The sequence below is a fragment of the Salmo salar genome, chromosome ssa12 (genome assembly GCF_905237065.1).
Source record: "Salmo salar chromosome ssa12, Ssal_v3.1, whole genome shotgun sequence".
Taxonomy (NCBI): Eukaryota; Metazoa; Chordata; class Actinopteri; order Salmoniformes; family Salmonidae; genus Salmo; species Salmo salar.
The window spans coordinates 18,075,021-18,087,508 of NC_059453.1; the positions used below are offsets into that span (position 1 = coordinate 18,075,021).

The 12,488-nt window shown below is 42.3% G+C and overlaps 1 protein-coding gene across 7 annotated transcripts in view; it reads left to right on the forward strand.

The window, feature by feature from the left end:
• Window positions 1-12,488, forward strand: part of LOC106601708 (sialoadhesin) — a 31,092-nt gene that overhangs the window by 2,402 nt on the left and 16,202 nt on the right. For 3 of the 7 annotated variants that reach the window (XM_045690938.1, XM_045690936.1, XM_045690939.1), the window contains 10 exons: window positions 1,486-1,563; window positions 1,846-2,190; window positions 2,859-3,083; window positions 4,015-4,347; window positions 4,459-4,674; window positions 4,852-5,115; window positions 5,224-5,487; window positions 5,677-5,767; window positions 5,949-5,988; window positions 6,235-6,315. In XM_045690938.1, coding sequence (XP_045546894.1) covers window positions 1,486-1,563; window positions 1,846-2,190; window positions 2,859-3,083; window positions 4,015-4,347; window positions 4,459-4,674; window positions 4,852-5,115; window positions 5,224-5,487; window positions 5,677-5,767; window positions 5,949-5,988; window positions 6,235-6,315 — 1,937 coding nt within the window. Of the gene's footprint in view, window positions 1-595; window positions 929-1,485; window positions 1,564-1,845; window positions 2,191-2,858; window positions 3,084-3,664; window positions 3,878-4,014; window positions 4,348-4,458; window positions 4,675-4,851; window positions 5,116-5,223; window positions 5,488-5,676; window positions 5,768-5,948; window positions 5,989-6,234; window positions 6,316-6,506; window positions 6,600-6,751; window positions 6,943-12,488 lie in introns of those variants that run through there. The other 4 variants (XM_045690941.1, XM_045690940.1, XM_045690942.1 and 1 more) reach the window with 4 other exon arrangements.

The following is a 12,488-nucleotide window of genomic DNA, read 5'->3' on the forward strand; positions in this document are numbered from 1 at the left end:
ACCCTGCATCCCACTGCTAGCTTGCTTCTGAAGCTAAGCAGCGTTCACCCTGGTCAGTCCCTGGATGGGAGACCAGAAGCTACTGGAAGTGGTGTTGGAGAGCCAGAAGGAGGCACTCTTTCCTCTGGTCTAAAAATATACATCCCAATGCCCCATGGCAGTGATTGGGGACATTGCCCTGTGTAGGGTGCTGTCTTTTGGATGGGATGTTAAACGGGTGTCCTGACTCTCTGTTGTCACTAAAGGTCCCATGCCACTTATTGTAAGAGTAGAGGTGTTAACCCTGGTGTCCACTGCTAAAATTCACAATCTGGCCCTCATGCCACCTAATCATCCCCAGATTTGAATTGGCTCATTCATCCCCCTTTTAAATATTCCCCAGGTTGTTGCTGTAAATGAGAATTTTACCTACCTGGTAAAATAAGGCTTAGATAAATAATAATAAATATATAGAACTTTGACCTGTTCCATGTAGAACTGAGAGGGGCAAGGCAACACATTCTAAGATATTATAAACATTCTAAATAGTAGGCTATATTAAACACATTCTAAGATATTATAAACATTCCAAATAGTAGACTATAGTAAACACATTCTAAGATATTATAAACATTCTAAATAGTAGACTATAGTAAACACATTCTAAGATATTATAAACATTCCAAATAGTAGACTATAGTAAACACATTCTAAGATATTATAAACATTCTAAATAGTAGGTTATAGTCAACACTATTCTGACGTGCTTTTGTGCACGTCATGCATGTTAATGTCTTAAAGAACTGTCCTTTCCTTCCTCTTTATCAGCTACTTGTGTTCTGACTACTTTAAATACAGTATGTATCAACCACAGAACTGACACTTACTAGCAGTTCACACTCACTACCAGTCAGTTGACTCACTGTACAAGACCTCTCCCCTTCACTCTGTAAGTACTCTTGATATCTTGAAATATAGTTGTTTGTTTTTAGCCATAAGTCATGTACTCAAGGGTCTCAGACTTGGAGTGCTGATCTAGGATCAGGTCCTGCTGGTCCATATAAATATGATCTAAATGGGAAACTAATCCTAGATCCTACTCCTATAAAAGGTATGTGTGACTTGTTGTGTAGTCTCACAGCTTGGGGATAGGAGCTATCATTCAACCTGGTGGTAACTGCCTTGCTCAAATTGGCAGATTTTTCCACCTTGCCAGGTCGGGGATTTGAACCAGTAATGTTTCAGTTACTGGCTCAACTCTCTTAATCGCTATGCTACCTGCCGATACCGCTGACACAGACCATATTACCAAACTATTATAATGATGTTATTTACACACCATCCACTCAAGGCTGTGATGATGATGTGTTGTTATACTGCATCCCAAATGACACCATATTCCCTATAGAGTGCACTACTTTTGACTAGAGCCCTACCTGCTGCCCCTGATGGTATGTATGTAGTTATTCACCAGCTATAGAGTGACTTGTTGTTTATGTTTCTAAGACTGCAGGGTGGGAGATGCAACAATGGCCTTGAGAACAGCAGGAAGTGTGTTGGTGGTCTTTCTCTGGTCTGTAGCAGGTATGGTCTCATTCTTATCTTTTAGTTGCTCTGTTTAATAATCTACAGACATTTCTAAAAGGATAAGAATCATAATGTTATTCTGGTGTGTTCTGTTAGGAGTCTCCACTTCACTTTAAATAGTTATCTTTCACACCTCACTGAGTGATTCTTATCTCTGGTTTCCATTCACACTCAAATCAGGAACTACGGCAACAAAGTGTGGTCAAACCCTACCTTCAGTGTGAGCCAATAGACCTTGTCTTCATTCTGATACCATTGTGTTATGTGACTGTGTTTCAGTGGTACTGGGTCAGTATGGCTGGAGTGTGACTTACACCACTCAGAGTATCTGTGCCTTGAAGGGGTCAACAGTGGAGCTGTCCTGCTCTATCAGATATCCCAGTGGTACAGTCACATCAACCTACTGGTTCACTAAATGGGGGACTGGTGTAGAACCTGAAGATCTAGGTCAGGACCCAGAGTATGCAGGTCGTCTGGAGTATCATGGGGATAAGAAGAATGGCCACAACCTGACAATCACAGACCTGAGAGAGAGAGACTCAGCTACGTACAAGTTCAGATTTATAACAGATCAGACTGGAGGGAAATATACTGGTTATCCTGGAGTCTCTCTGTCTGTCACAGGTACAGTAACATTCTATATACTGGTGATCCTGGAGTCTCTCTGTCTGTCACAGGTACAGTAACATTCTATATACTGGTGATCCTGGAGTCTCTCTGTCTGTCACAGGTACAGTAACATTCTATATACTGGTGATCCTGGAGTCTCTCTGTCTGTCACAGGTACAGTAACATTCTATATACTGGTGTTCCTGGAGTCACTCTGTCTGTCACAGGTACAGTAACATTCTATATACTGGTGATCCTGGAGTCACTCTGTCTGTCACAGGTACAGTAACATTCTATATACTGGTGATCCTGGAGTCACTCTGTCTGTCACAGGTACAGTAACATTCTATATACTGGTGATCCTGGAGTCTCTCTGTCTGTCACAGGTACAGTAACATTCTATATACTGGTGATCCTGGAGTCTCTCTGTCTGTCACAGGTACAGTAACATTCTACATACTGGTGATCCTGGAGTCACTCTGTCTCTAACAGGTACAGTTACATGCTTTATACTGCTTATACTCTGTCTTTTGAATTAATATCTACTGTCCATTTCGGTCTAGAAATTGGATTTGTATGTATGAAACAGATTGAAGAATGAAATGAGTATGAGAATGTCTTGCATCATGTGATTAAACTATAGAACAGGTGATTCAGGGTTTTAATGTTGTGATCTACTCCAGCTCTGCAGGTGAAGGTGACTCCACCACGGTCGGCAATGTCGAAGACTCTGACCTGTATCACCACCTGTACTCTGACTGGTAACCCCACCTACATCTGGTACAAGAACGGACAACATCTAGATGAGAGCACCTCCCCCCAGTACAAAGACCCAGTCTCCAGTAACTATGAGGACAGTTACTCCTGTGCTGTAAAAGGCCATGAGGATCTCCACTCTCCTGCAGTGTGTGAGTGTTTCTTTAATTAACAGTACCGCTACAACCTCTGTGTGTGTTGGTTTCACTATGTCATATTAGAACTTTTATCATTTCTAGAAAGAACTGAGAATATAATCCAGTTGTCCTCTTGTTATGTCACTTTGTTTCAGGTGTTCAGGATCAGGACTGCAGCAGAGTAACTTACACCAAGAGGAGAATCTGTGTCTTGAAGGGGTCAACAGTGGACATATCCTGTACTTATGTTGGTTATTATTCCACCACATCAACATTCTGGTTTAGAAGTGATAAGTCGACCCCTGAAGACCTAACCAGAGACCCAGGGTATACAGGTCGTGTGAAGTACACTGGAACATACAGAGGTCCCTCCACCCTGAGAATCACAGATCTGAGAGAGGAGGACTCAGCTGAGTATCGCTTCACTTTTAAAACAAGAACTTAATGGGGTCATAGTTTCCCAGGAACAACTCTGTCTGTCACAGGTAATACTACACTGTATGATACAACTGTAAATCATATTGAATTACAGGAGAAAATAAATGAACCATCCTGTTAACACAGAGGTGTATGTGGTTTTATACATATTGTTTCAGGTCTGCAGGTGAAGGTGACTCCTGCTGCAGAGGGACAGAAGACACTGACCTGTAGCACCACCTGTACTCTGACTGACAACCCCACCTACATCTGGTACAAGAACGGACAGGTTGTAACTGAGAAGACGTCCCTCTATTCAGTCCTCCCTAATGCTCTAGACAGCTACTCCTGTGCTGTAAAAGGCCAAGAGTATCTTCACTCTCCTGCAGTGTGTGAGTGTTTATTTAATTAATCATTGAAAATACTGTTTAACCTGTGTGTGTTGGTTTCACTATGAGAACTTTTAGGATTTCTAGAAAGAACTGAGAATATAATCCAGTTGTCCTCTTGTTATGTCACTGTGTTTCAGGTGTTCAGGGTCAGATCTGCAGCAGAGTAACTTACACCAAGAGGAGAATCTGTGTCTTGAAGGGGTCAACAGTGGACATATCCTGTACTTATGTTGGTTATTATTCCACCACATCAACATTCTGGTTTAGAAGTGATAAGTCGACCCCTGAAGACCTAACCAGAGACCCAGGGTATACAGGTCGTGTGAAGTACACTGGAACATACAGAGGTCCCTTCACCCTGAGAATCACAGATCTGAGAGAGGAGGACTCAGCTGAGTATCGCTTCACTTTTAAAACAGACTACGTTGAATGGGGTCATAGTTTCCCAGGAACAACTCTGTCTGTCACAGGTAATACTACACTGTATGATACAACTGTAAATCATATTGAATTACAGGAGAAAATAAATGAACCATCCTGTTAACACAGAGGTGTATGTGGTTTTATACATATTGTTTCAGGTCTGCAGGTGAAGGTGACTCCTGCTGCAGAGGGACAGAAGACACTGACCTGTATCACCACCTGTACTCTGACTGACAACCCCACCTACATCTGGTACAGGAATGGACAGAATGTACAAGATAACTCCTCCCCCATGTACTCCATCAGCAGTGAGGATGCAGACAGCTACTACTGTGCTGTAAAAGGCCAAGAGGATCTCAGCTCTCCTGCAGTGTGTGAGTACAGTGCAACAAAATAGTTCAGTATTCTATTTGATTTGATTTCTACTTAGCAAGTATCATGCACTCAGGCAAAATAGACATGCCTTACTTTGTCAATAATTTTACAACAAAAATATATCTTTTACTTATTGTTAATACTACTTTGACAAAATGTTTGGTATTTTACATCAGATAAACCTAAGAAGACCTCAGTGTCAGTCAGTCCCTCTGGTGAAATAGTGGAGGGCAGTTCAGTGACTCTGACCTGCAGCAGTGATGCCAACCCACCTGTGGACAAATACACCTGGTACAAGAAGAATGGAGCTTCACTGACAGGATCTGAAAAGACATACAATTTCACGACCATCAGTTCTGAGGACAGTGGAGAATACTACTGTGAGGCTGAGAATAAATATGGACGTCTCAACTCTTCTTCTGTGTCTGTGGACGTTCAGTGTTAGTACACCTAACCTCATCTTTTAATCAGAGGATCACATTTAAATTCATATTTCAATTACAAGTAAAACACTATTTAAAACACTGTTGTTACATATTGTCCACCAGATGGTCCAAAGAACACCTCAGTGTCAGTCAGTCCCTCTGGTGAAATAGTGGAGGGCAGTTCAGTGACTCTGACCTGCAGCAGTGATGCCAACCCACCTGTGGACAAATACACCTGGTACTTTCAAAATAAGACTTTTCTAAATGGATTTGGACAGATGTACAACATAAGTAAGTTCAAGTCTAAGGACAATGGACATTACCACTGTGAGGCCTGGAATGGAAGAGGATCTAGGAACTCTACAGCTCTGATGATCATTTTACCAGGTGAACTTTCATCTTCAATATTTCAATACAAAATGACATTTCATGCTCATCTTAATAATTGTACATTGGCTTATTAGACTTTGTTTTATAATTATATATACGTTGAGATTAGATCAGTTAACAGATGTTGTTTATTGTCCTAGACACTAGTATTATTACAGTACTCCTATCATCCATATTTTATTATAGAGAAACAGACCTCAGTTCTGACTGCAGCTGTAGGAATCATAGTGGTTGTTCTGGTTCTCATCCTCTGTCTCTCTGGACTCATGTGGTTCAGGTGAGTGAAGAAGGGAAAATTGATATTTGTATTATTCTTTCACCTTATCACTCTGATTTGTTATTAACCTCATTCATTTATTTATTGGCCCAAAGCCCTTAACTACTAAACTATATTAGTAACACATCAACTTCCACTAGAGGTCAGTAGAGAGCAGATCTCACTCTGTCCCTCATTACAGGAGATCCACAGGAGGAAGTGATGCCACAGCAGACACACAGGTGATTATATCACTTACACCAGGACCCCCCCCCCAACAACTCATCGTCTTTATTATATATCCTTTTCCAAAAAACAAAATGGCAGCTCTGAGATCAAAATGTGCAGGGACCAGCTCTGAGTTTGGGAAACCTTGAGTTACAACTCCATTTTCATTCATTTACTGTGTCACGACAGTCTCTTTCATACTATTTTAATTGTTACCTCTCTCTCTCTCTCTCTCTCTCTCTCTCTCTCTCTCTCCACAGAGTGTCCGTCCTGACTGTAACAGTGACATGTACACAGGTCTGAACATGAGGACCATGTCCCCTGACTATGACACTCTGGCAGTAAGTCTCTTGTAATTCATTTTGATTGTTTGTTAGTGTGTTTGTTTTATACAGTACTTGAATGTGTATAGAGAAAATTATAGAAAGACTAGTGTCTCAATGAACTCATGCATTTCCTCTCTCCAACTCCATCTTTCTCTCTCTCTCTCTCTCTCTCTCTCTCTCTCTCTCTCTCTCTCTCTCGTCCACAGAATGTCCATCCTGACCCTACCAGTGACCCCAACAGTGACATGTACACACCTCTGAACATGAAGACCAGGTCACCAGAGTATGACACCCTGGCAGTAAGTGTGTGTGTGTGTGTGTGTGTGTGTGTGTGTGTGTGTGTGTGTGTGTGTGTGTGTGTGTGTGTGTGTGTGTGTGTGTGTGTGTGTGTGTGTGTGTGTGTGCCATAAACATTTTAGAGGGAGTGCTAATTCAGTATATCTTCTTTCAGAATGTGAGGGGAATCTCCCTCTGAAGAGAAGCACCACAGATCCTGGCCTGAAGAGAAGCACCATAGATCCTGGCCTGAAGAGAAGCACCACAGATCCTGGCCTGAAGAGAAGCACCACAGATCCTGGCCTGAAGAGAAGCACCACAGAACCTGGACTGAAGAGAAGCACCACAGATCCTGGCCTGAAGAGAAGCACCACAGATCCTGGACTGAAGAGAAGCAACACAGATCCTGGCGAAGAATCACCACAGATCCTGGCCTGAAGAGAAGCACCACAGATCCTGGCCTGAAGAGAAGCACCACAGAAGCTGGACTGAAGAGAAGCACCACAGATCCTGGCCTGAAGAGAAGGACCACAGAAGCTGGACTGAAGAGCTACTGTTCCAATCCAAAGCTAGGCATCACACCTCTATTATCTTGCTATCATATCTAGAAGGTTTTCCAGACCATGAACTTTAACTTTTGAGTAAATGCTGGAATATACATTTTATTATTTTATTATGATAATTATGTATATTGATGATAAATGGGTTATGCTTCTGCTTTTTTTCAATGGGATTTTTCCATTTCCATATTTTTCTTGTGTACTAATCTGTTTAATATCTATAGTTGAAGTTTATATTTCTGATCTTTTTCAATGGAATTTAGCCATTTAGGGATTTCTAACATCAATAGTCCTACTTTCCTCAGCAACTAATATGGATAATATTGATAAATGCTTTTTAATATTTTTAGCTCTTGGGTCAAGTTTCTCCTGAAGTGTTTAATGATGATTTACTTTGTATTGCTGTCATATATTATTCCACATTTTATATTTGGGGCGGCAGGTAGCCTATATTGGGGTGGCAGGTAGCCTATATTGGGGTGGCAGGTAGCCTATATTGGGGTGGCAGGTAGCCTATATTGGGGCGGCAGGTAGCCTATATTGGGGTGGAAGGTAGCCTATATTGGGGTGGCAGGTAGCCTATATTGGGGCGGCAGGTAGCCTATATTGGGGCGGCAGGTAGCCTATATTGGGGTGGCAGGTAGCCTATATTGGGGTGGCAGATCGCCTAGTGGTTAGAGCGTTGGACTAGTAACCTGAAGGTTGCAAGATTGAATCCCTGAGCTGACAAGGTATAAATCTGTCGTTCTGCCCCTGAACAAGAACAAGGCAGAACAAGACTGTTCCTAGGCCGTCATTGAAAATAAGAATTTGTTCTTAGCTGATTTGCCTAGTTAAATAAAGGTAAAAAATATTATGCAATACGATATTGTTTTTTTTATTAAAAAAAATGTAATCAGTACATTACATACATTTAAACATTTGCAGTTTTTTACATTTTATATTAATTATAATTGTATATTATGTAATGCTATATTGTTCAGTGTCATGATATCACTTGTTTTGTCATCACATTTTTCATTATTACGTACTTTATATACGTTAAATACATGTTTACCTTTGCAGTTTTTACTGTGTGGTTTAGTGTCAATACAGTATAAGCATCATGTTGTAAACAAGATCAACATTTCAGACAATAAATACATAGATTATTTGATTAACTAATTATACACTGATTCATAACTATTTCCACTCAGCTCTTGTTTCTTGTATTTCTGCCTATTAGACACATGATGGTGGCATTGAATCATTTAACCATGAGTGGCTAGGCCAGCGTTTCCTAAACTCAGCTCTAACCACTAGGCTACCTGCTTAGTGGGGAACCCCTTGGGGTCCCCAGGACTGAGTTTAGGAAACGCTGGCCTAGCCACTCAAGGTGATTCAATGCCACCATCATGTGTCTAATAGGCAGAAATACAAGAAACAAGAGCTGAGTGGAAATAGTTATGAATCAATGTATAATTAGTCTGTCTGTCTCCCCGCCATAGTATAGACAGGCTGCACTACCAGACCCCACCACAGGGGCATTGTATATGCAGACTGCACTACCAGACCCCACCTCAGGGGCATTGTATATGCAGACTGCACTACCAGACCCCACCTCAGGGGCATTGTATATACAGACTGCACTACCAGACCCCACCTCAGGGGGTATTGTATATGCAGACTGCACTACCAGACCCCACCACAGGGTGTATTGTATATACAGACTGCACTACCAGACCCCACCACAGGGGGTATTGTATATACAGACTGCACTACCAGAACCCACCACAGGGAGCATAGCCATTATTAGAGGAGTTTGATTTCTGATTTACCCAAAACACTACAACAATAATGAAATACACGCTGTACATCTCGATTTTTTGAGGTTTAGCTACAATGTTTCCTGAGGGAAGGACCTCTTCTCCCCTCAGGACTCCAGTGGTGGACCTCACCTCCCCTCAGGACTCCAGTGGTGGACCTCTCCTCCTCTCAGGACTCCAGTGGTGGACCTCTCCTCCCCTCATGACTCCAGTGGTGGACCTCTCCTCCCCTCAGGACTCCAGTGGTGGACCTCTCCTCCCCTCAGGACTCCAGTGGTGGACCTCTCCTCCTCACCTCTCCTCCAGTGGTGGACATCTCCTCCACTCAGGACTCCAGTGGTGGACCTCTCCTCCCCTCATGACTCCTGTGGTGGACCTCACCTCCCCTCTTGACTCCAGTGGTGGTCCTCTCCTTCCCTCTTGACTCCAGTGGTGGACCTCTCCTTCCCTCTGGACTCCAGTGGTGGACCTCTCCTCCCCTCATGACTCCTGTGGTGGACCTCTCCTCCCCTCAGATCTCCTTTTGGTGAGTATGTTTAATTCTGTTTTTTCCACAGTATGTATTCCTACAGTTATAGGTTCTATAGGCTGTCTCAAATAGCACCGTGTTCCTATATGCATTGTATTTTGACTGTGGTCACCTCCCTCCCTTCCTCTCCTACATTCTGTACTTTAGTTGTGGGGAGATACTAATTAGAATGTAGAACTCTGATACTCTCTATGTTCTGTACTGTTGTTGTGGGGAGATAGAGAGTATCTGAGTTCTACAAGAGAGATTATGTGCCTTTGTCAACTTCAAGAATCCCAACGTGTCCACTTGCACCTTGGAGAGGCTAAAGGTGAGTGGTGGGATGAAACATAATGCTGTCATATGCATTGAACTATGTGAGATGTGCTATCAATTTTTTAGCTTGAACTTAAGGAGTGTGTACTTTTGGGACCATGCTATTGGTTCAATTGTACTTTTGGGACTATGCCATTGGTCCCATTTTACTTTTGGGACTATACTACTGGTTCCATTGTACGCTTAGGACTGTGCTATTGGTTCTATTGTACTTTTGGGACTATGCTATTGGTTCCATTGCACTTTTGGATAATCTTTATTTAACCAGGCAAGTCAATTAGGAACACATTTTTATTTACAATGGCGGCCTGGCAAGAGGCAAAAGGTCTGCTGTGGGGACGGGGACTTAAAATAAGGCAATACAAATTAGTGACATGGGCTGACAACGAGAAACAGCTACATGTCTCAATAACCTGTTCATCTATTTGTCCTTTGAACTCCTCCAATGGAGGACATTCCAAGATCAGGGGCTGAATAATGAAATGAAAGGACTTTTTTTCATGTTTGGTTCTAATTTTCAGAACTGTTAGCATAAAACAAGATAGAGATCTGAGTTTGTATGTGTTCTCATTTCATGCTAGAAGAGAGGATATATAACATGGCAGTTTTCCTTAAATGGTCTTCTAAATAAGAATGTACCAGTGTTGGAGCCTGCGTGTTGCTACTGATGTCCACCTGACAGCACTGTAGCGATCACAATGGTGAGTTAGACGTCTCTGCATGATACACAGAGTCAAGAGCCTTCAGTGTAGAGCATGAGTCTTGCACATCAATAGTATCACTGTCCACCACAGAGAGAAAAGTACAACGATTCAACTCCTTTCTGGAGGCAAATGAAAAACAAGCCGGTAATAAAACCAAATACAATGTTATTGGTTTCGTTTTACTTTTGGGACAATGCTATTAGTTCCATTGTACTTTTGGGACCATGCTACTGGTTCATTTGTATGTATTTGGACTACGCCTGCGGTTTGTCTTCCTGTCCAGGGGGTGGAGCTGGAGAGCACCAGGCTGGTGATCAGGTACCCAGACAGCCAGTATTACAACAATATAGAAATACATACTGTACATCTAATAATGATTTATTGTGAGGTTTAGCTACGTTTCACCAAAGATAGTACATTAGAATGACTCTCTGGTTTTACAAATAATAAGTGAACATTATCTTGTACTTTTGAGACTAATCTATTGGCTTCATTTGACTTTTGGGACAATGCTTTTGGTTCCATTGTACTTTTGGGACTTTGCTATTGGTTCCATTCTAAATATTTTGACTGTTGCTGCTGTTTGTCCTCCTGTCCAGAGGGTGGAGCTGGAGAGCACTAGGCTGGTGATCAGGTACCTAGACTGCTGGCTGTAGAGAACCCCTCCCTCTCCTCAGAGATCCAACCCGATAGGCCTCATCACCTCCTCAGCCTCCCAGTACGCCTCCACAGGGTACGGACATCCACAGGTGGACATCCGTCTGTCAAAACATCATTATGAGTTATTCTGAAGTGTTATCAATCAACTCATAAACTTTTGAAATGTACAAAGTGATGGAAGGAGGAAGCAGAAGCACAGGTGCAGGTGTTTGTGTTTTGATACTGTTTGTCTCTCTCTCCCAGGACCAGGAGGATGGCTCCCATCAACGGTGACGAGTGTTTCTTCTGGAGGACCACCGGCTGTTTCTATGGTGACAAATGTCGCTTCAAACACAAGCCTGACTAGAGAGGAAGAGACAGGAATCCATGGCAACGCTGACCACCATGACAACCCTGACCACCACACAGTGACTGGATACTAGAGAGGGAGGAGAATGATGAAGATTAAGGAAGAGGATGAGGGACCGTGTCCCAACTTTAAAAGGGAACAGGAGGTTTGGGGGGATGGTGGATGGGGGGACAGAACACTAGACATATAGAATGAGTGTGTGAAGTGTAAATCAAAGTGAGAAGAGTGCACCTCTGATTTCCTTCCCCCTCTCCCTCGGCATGATCTGTGAAACATGTCATCATTGATGTCAGATGATGGAGATGATGTCATCATTAGAACTTGAAGGGATCTTTGCCCAGTGAACCTCCTCTATGATGACCATGTTGTAGACACTAAGGGGGCTGACATCTGTTGTTATCATGTGTTTTACTGTGTATGTATGTTGGTCATGTGACTGGACATGTGACCTGAAAGTGTGACCCCTTGTGATGTCACTGTGAGACTCACTGCAAGCCTGATGCCATAGGGTGTTTAGTAATTGTCCCTACAGGGGATTTATAAATGCACATTTTTTATTGAATTACAATTGAATATGGGGCATGTTCCAGGCAGACTATATTGCAGTCACCTGCCTGCTCTCACAAACATTAGTCCTTCTCCTTTTTTACCTAAAGGGGTACTATAATTCAAAATCAAATAGCTAAATGATCCATGTTATGACCACCTTAAAACAATTCCATATGTCAGCTAGTAGAACCCCCCAAAAGGCTTAGGCTTTTAGATGTTCAGAAACCCAGTGTCAGAGAGAGCAATGTCCAGCACCTAAACACACAAATCAAATCAAATTGTATTAGTTAAATGCGCCAAATACAACAGGTGTAGACCTTACTGTAAAATGGTTAATGACAAGCCCTTAACTAACAATGCAGTTGATTTTATTTTTTAGAAGGATTACTTTAACCTATCTCAGGTATTCCTTAAAGAGGTGGGGTTTCAGGTGTCTCCGGA